The 6,427-nt window shown below is 47.8% G+C and overlaps 2 protein-coding genes across 2 annotated transcripts in view; both read left to right on the forward strand.

Moving 5' to 3' along the window:
- Nucleotides 1–89: 89 nt before the first annotated feature.
- The window catches only part of CCDC171 (coiled-coil domain containing 171), a 303,642-nt gene continuing 297,304 nt past the window's right edge, over nucleotides 90–6,427 (forward strand). The window contains exons 1-3 of the mRNA XM_004706542.2: nucleotides 90–251; nucleotides 2,826–2,884; nucleotides 3,707–3,863. Coding sequence (XP_004706599.1) covers nucleotides 3,820–3,863 — 44 coding nt within the window. The 5' untranslated portion in view covers nucleotides 90–251; nucleotides 2,826–2,884; nucleotides 3,707–3,819. The remainder of the gene's footprint in view (nucleotides 252–2,825; nucleotides 2,885–3,706; nucleotides 3,864–6,427) is intronic.
- Nucleotides 5,312–5,590, forward strand: LOC115869398 (60S ribosomal protein L37a-like). The gene has a single exon (XM_030885403.1). It carries the CDS (start codon nucleotides 5,312–5,314, stop codon nucleotides 5,588–5,590), a length of 279 nt encoding a protein of 92 aa, XP_030741263.1.

A 6,427-nucleotide genomic window follows, 5' to 3' on the forward strand; every position in this document is an offset into this window, starting at 1 on the left:
CTGCGGCGGTCTGCGAGGGAAGCCGAGCCTTCCCAGCCCCCGGAAGTGACCGTTGTAAACCTCCCCACCCGGGGGCTTAGCCCCTGCCAGTGGGCCTTTGCTACTAGTCTTTCTCCCCCGGGTCCTAGAGCCCGTCGGGTTCCCACAGTTTGGGCGCTTTCTCGAGCGGGCTGCCGGACTTCCCACCCCGGGAACACGGAGCTGCCGCGGGGGTCTGGGATGTGCGATCTGAAGCACAGGGGGACGCTGAGGTAACCGCGGGATGTGAGGGCTTGGATGCCAACGACGTGGGCGGGGAGGCGCTGAGATGAACGGGCGAGGAGTTATGGGGACCCCGAGTGAGTTTGGGGTTGTCTGTGACCGGTTCGTGTGGCCTGTGGGGACACGCCTCCTGCCTCCACGGCTGGACCGCTCCGTCCACCTGGAGGGGAATCCCCACAGCACCCTCGGTTGGGTGGTAGCACCTGGAGCGCTGAGTGGGTGGGGACCTGAGGACCGGACCCCAGGGGCTTGGGCTTGGCACTCTCGATCTTGGACTGCAGCTCCGGCGCAGGACTCCACAAGTGGGGTCCGTCAGTCCCTCGAGGGCAAAACCGTGTCGTGTTCTTCCTCTTTAAAAACTTTTTTTAAAAGTTTGATCAATCGTCTGTAGATCTGACTGCCCTCTTTTTTCAGGGCTTTAAAAGGCTTGGGAGAAGCCTGCTTTGCGCCTTCGCAAGGCAAGGCTAGTATCTGTAGAAGTACATACGTTCTTTTTGAATGCTCTTTATCCCCAGCAGGACGATGTTCCCAGGCACATCCATGTTTACTAGTGTCTCACATATGACTGCATACGTTCACTAGAAAGCTCACCAGCTCTTTGAAATACCTGCTACGTGGGCTCCTTGCAGCTGTACCCTAAGTGCTGGAAGACAAGACTCCATTGTTTTGCACTTGCTTGAACCGTTGGTGCCTAGAAACCATAAAACAATGCAAGAGGCAGGCAGTGGAAGTGGTTTCCCATGAAATGCAGGCAGGCAGCCTGCCAAGAGGGGGTGTGGAGGGACTGACTGGTCTGGGTCTTTCCACACCTGACCCCTCTAGGCATTAGGTTCCTTATCTGTCAGCTGACGAGGATGGACTTGGGCCCTCAAGTTCCAATTCATTGTGAAACCCTTCTGATTCTGTGTCTCAGCTCTTTATTTGTATTTTCATGGACCCACCAAAGAACCCCAAACCCCACTGCCTTGAGTCAGCCTTGCTTCATAGAACAGGATCATACTGTGACCAAGGCTGTAAATCTTTATGGACTGGACCTGTGGGGGGACTGGTGATTTCTAAGCCCTGTTAATAAGGACTGTGCCACCAGGGTTCCAGAAAGAGCCAAGCACCCCAGTTAACTCTGCTGATCCAAGGCTCCACCCTGGCATGGTTACTGCCTCCTTAAACTAGGCCATGGGCACTGCCTCTCAGATACTCATCCCAGGTTTGAGGCAGCCCTGTGTGGAGCAAGTCTACCGCTGCCATGTTCCCCACACTTTGTGCCCATTCCATGTCTTTGTGGCACACTTTGGTAATTCTCACAATGTTTTAAACTTTTTTCATGATGCTCACTTATAGACTAGTCAAAAGCAAAAGAGCAAACTCACTGCCATTGGTTGGATTGTGACTTGTAGTGACCCTATAGGTCAGAGTAGAAGTGCTACTGGATGTCAGCCTGTAAATCTATGGGAACAGAAGGGTTTATCTTTTCCGTACAGAGCAGGTGGTTGGTTTAAACTGCTGACCCTGCAGATAGCAACCCAACACAGAAACAGTACACCGCCAAGGCTCCTTCATAGGCTACTAAAAAAACTCCCTGCCATCCAGTCGGTGCCAACTCCTAATGAGCCTATCTGTAGGGTAGGGTAGAACTGTGTCTGTGAGTTTCTGAGACTAACTCTCTATAGGAGTGGAAAGCCTCATCTTCCATTGGAGCTGCTGGTGGTTTCAAACTTCAAACCTTGAAGTTAGCAGCCTAATGTGTAACTACTACTCTACCGGGGCTCCTAAATAGATTACTCGCTGCCATTGAGCCAATACCAACTCATAACCACCCTACAGGACAGGGTAGAACTGTCCCTGTGAGGTTCCAAGACTGTAACTGTTAATGGGAGCAGAAAGTCCCATCTTTCTCCCAAATGGACTTCAGTATAGTATAAACATAACTGGGGAGTCAAGGCCTTTACTGGGACACCAGAACAGTTCATATAATTCATTTAATTGCCTTCTGAGCTTTATTGAGATGGCCCTGCGTGGAGCCAAGCCTGTATTGCAAGTAGCACTGTGTATTGGAAAGAGAATGGCTCACGAAGACTATCGTCAATGGCAATGAATTATATAGGTAGAAGTTGTGGAATTTGGAGAATTTAAAAAAATTAAATACTTTTATTGGGGGCTCTTACAGGAGAATGTTTTGTTGTGTATATTTTTGCCACAATTATAAAAAATATTTATATGAATAACAGTATAAGGAAGAAGAAGAACATGTTCTAGAATTGAATGTGGCGATAATTGTACAACCTCTTGACTGAATTATTGAATTGTATGACATGAGGAAGAAATGCTAATAACATTAAAAAAAAAAGAAATAGGATGGGCTTTCGCATTTCTAACTCTGTCATTAAATATCTTTACCTAGGTTATCTGGCCTCTCCAGGCTCCCATTTCTTCATCTGTGAAACAGGTGTAATAATCACCTAGGGCTCCTGGGAGGATTTAAAGAGAGCCTAGTGTCTGGTACCATAGTCAGCATGAACTAATAATAGTATCTGCCTTTTCATTCTCCTTCCCACCCTTTCCCTCAGTCTGAGCAGACCCACGGAAGGATGAGTACCCTCAGGATGGCCCACTGAAGGACCCAGATGTGAGTACGCCAGGGCTTTGGATGAGGTGTCTGGTAGAGAACTGTACCACCATTGGCTCTGAAATGTCACATGGAGTTGTCCTCTCTGAGGATGCAGACCAATGCCAGTCCAGTGTCAGCTGCTCTCCTTTCCCCAGCTGCTTCCTCTGCTGTCCCTGCCTTGGGACAGAGGAAGTGTGAAAGTTATAGTAGGGTCTTTTCTTTGGTATTTTTATTTCAAAGTTACCTTAAAAATACCCCATAAAGGCTCCAAGGACCTAAGGGCCCCTGGGCTTTTACTTTCTTTCAAACTGAGTGCTGGGTCTTAAAGATTGGCACTCTGTGTTGCCTTTCTGAATTTAGGCATAGTTTGCCACCATGTACTTTGTTGGAGGTGTCCCTTGGGTGATATGAAGTGCTCTCAACCACTAGGTGGAGGGTTGACAGTTTGGATCCACTGGAGGTCCCACGGAAGAGAGGCCTGGCAGTTGGCTTCAGAGAGGTAACTGCCCCTCCGTGGAGCACCTTTGCTCTGCACACACGGAATGGCCATGAGTTGGCGTGACAGCAACTCACATTTTACTCTCTCTAATTTTTCTTTTGAGAAATCAATTTATCAATATCATCATTACCTTGTTCTTATCAGAAGGGAGGATATTTTTTTAATATGCTATCATTTCTGTTTCCAATTTTTTTCTTAAATAAAATCACTTTCTGAAGACAAGTATTGCATATTTTGTGCAGTAATTTATAAATTACGAGTAAACAAAAGAACAAGAGGAAATCACTTAAAAATTCAGGACTCAGATGTACAACCACTGTTACAATGTTTACTCTTAACAGACTTCAGTCCATCCAGCCACATAAGTCAATATCTCAGATATTTTTAACTCATCAATAAGGAAGTTGTACATCCTGAAGAAACAGAAGGTTTTTTGAAAGAGTTAGAAGACATCATGAGTTTAAGTAATTCAAGTAATTCCACTGCTGAAACTCAAAGGTAAGCTAAACTTCCAGACTTAACCAGCTTGGTGGTTGGGCTGATGATTAGAATTCTTTGTTTCTGTGTTTTTAGAATTCTTATGGGATGAGAAGTAGAAGTGAAGTTTAATGTAACTGGAGCAGGAACTCATAGTGATCTTGTAGGACAGAGTAGAACTCATTTGGGTTTCTGAGACCATAAATCTTTGTGGGAACACAGAGCCCAATTTTTCTCCTGAGGAGTGGCTTGTGGGTTTGAACTGCTGAACTAGGAGTTAACAGCCCAATCCCAAACCAACATGTTCACAGGTCAGTTGAAAGAGACTTGCTTACAGTGTTTGTGTTTTGTTTTGTTCGGGGCTGGACAGGAGCCTTGGCAGCACAGTGGTTCAGTGCTTCATTGCTGATCTAGATGTTAGCTTCTTGAACCCACCAGCTGCTCCATGGGAGAAAGACCTGGCAGGTTGATTTATTATGGAGGCGTACTAGGGACGTTAGCAGGTTACTATAAGCCAGGATCAGGAAACACAAAGGATAGAGTCATTGGTCCACAGCAACACCTCTCCCCAGTAGTAGCTCTGTCTCTGTCTTTGATCCTCAGCCTCTTATCCATGTGGTGCCTCAGCCTCAGTCTCCTGAGCCAGGAAACCCACCCACTGCAGAGTCTTACCCAATTCAGTTAAAGAGACCTGGATAGAAAAGCCATATTAAGACATTTCACCTCGCCACGACTCCCCACAGAAACCAGAGCGAGGTTGGCCTTCGAAGGGGGAGTCTTACTGCAGGGCCCACAAGAGCCTCTGCCTTCTCATCAACCTAGCACCCAGGTCCACCGTGTGTGTGTGGGGGTGGGGGTGGGGGGGTGGAGGGGAAGAGGGTGGTGCCTGGGCTGTCTGTGGATGGTGCCTGGTTTGCAGCCAGCTCAGAGTTCTGTGGTGAGGCTCTCCAGCAGCTTGATTTTGTAAAGATTTAGGGCCTCGCAGACTTCGTGGGACAGTTCTACTTTGTCCTATAGTTGGAATGTTGCTGATTTGGGATGTGCTTCCACGGCAGTGGGCATTTTTGAAAAGGGGCTGGGTGTAGAGTGGGATTGAGGCCTTGTTGCGATGGACATAGTGAGAGAGGTCCTGTGGGGCTCTTCGTGCTGTTTGTTAACTTGGAGCCCCACAGTCTCCATGTCGGGTCCTTCTCCTCCTTAGAGACCAGCCTTTGCTGCTGCTCGCAATCTTTCCCCACATTTGCTTCCCATTCTCGTTTCGGTTTGGCTGTTCTTTAGCTTTTTGTGCAGCTGTAACCTCTGTGGCTCTCTAGAGCCTCTTCTTTCCTCATCACTCGGGTTCTCGTTCCTGCCTTCTGTTGAAGCATTCTGTCAGTGTGTGAACGGCCCTTTGACTTGGCATCTCTCAGTTTACACTCCAAGGCGGAGACTGGGGTTGCCTCTGTGGCCAGGGACTAGTTTGTGGCAAGATGGCCAAACGCACCACGAAGGTTGGGGTCGTGGGCAAATACAGGACCCGTTACGGTGCCTCCCTCAGGAACATGGTGAAGAACAGTGAAATCAGCCAACATGCCAAACACACTTGCTCCTTCTGCGGCAGAACCAAGATGAAGAGGCGTGCTGTGGGCATCTGGCACTGCAGTTCCTGCATGAAGACAGGAGCTGGTGGGGCCTGGACCTACAATACCACCTCTGCTGTCACAGTCAAGTCCGCCATCAGAAGACTGAAGGGATTGAAAGACCAGTAGACGCTCCGCTATCTGAAACCTCTCTGGCCGGTAATAAATGGGTTAATTTATGTAAAACAACAACAACAACAAACAATGCAGGGGTTAAGGGCACCAACTCCTTTTGAAGTCGAGATCCGTCGGATCGAGCAGCAGAAGTCTGAACTGTGTGGAACCATTTATACGCAGCTTTTCCCATGGCGAGCTCAAGTGTTGGGAATCTCCGCTTGACATCCCGTGAGGGCAAGTCATCGTCTTCCCAGAACTGCGCTTTACTTGGTGTAGGACAGTGCATCTTATTTAGCAGGGTGCACCCCAAAAAGCGTGGTGTACAAAGACGTGTACAGAGAAGGAACATGCATGGTAAGCGACTTTTATATTCATCTAACAGAGTCACTTCACATCTGGCAATCTGACAATCAAGCAAGGTGGGCTTGTATTTTATGGCAACTTAATTTCCTACTAATACACGATATTTTACAAAAGCATTCGGGGAGGCATCCTTGCACAGGGTTTGAGAAAGACTGGTCACAGGTGCCTTTTCAGAAAGGATGTGTGGGTGGGTGAGCACCTTGCCTAACATGCGCTTCCCTTATAAATAGGATTTGCTAATAAGCCCTGCCCACCTGTCTTTAGAAGCTACTTTAAATTCTTTCTGTAGCAAGGTTGGGAATCAATAAATAAGACAGATCTTTTTGTTATTGTTGTTAAAACTACCTGAAGTTGTGTAGGCAAACAAGCGGCCATCTAGCTCAGAAACAACAAAGTCCACAGAGAAGAAGCACACGAGCCTGTGGGAGCACGAAGGGAACAGGCAGCAGATACCAAAGAACAAAAACCATCATTGTGTGACCACCT

This window comes from Echinops telfairi, unplaced genomic scaffold, assembly GCF_000313985.2.
Source record: "Echinops telfairi isolate 266 unplaced genomic scaffold, ASM31398v2 ScPeMD7_25;HRSCAF=90, whole genome shotgun sequence".
Classification (NCBI taxonomy): domain Eukaryota; kingdom Metazoa; phylum Chordata; class Mammalia; order Afrosoricida; family Tenrecidae; genus Echinops; species Echinops telfairi.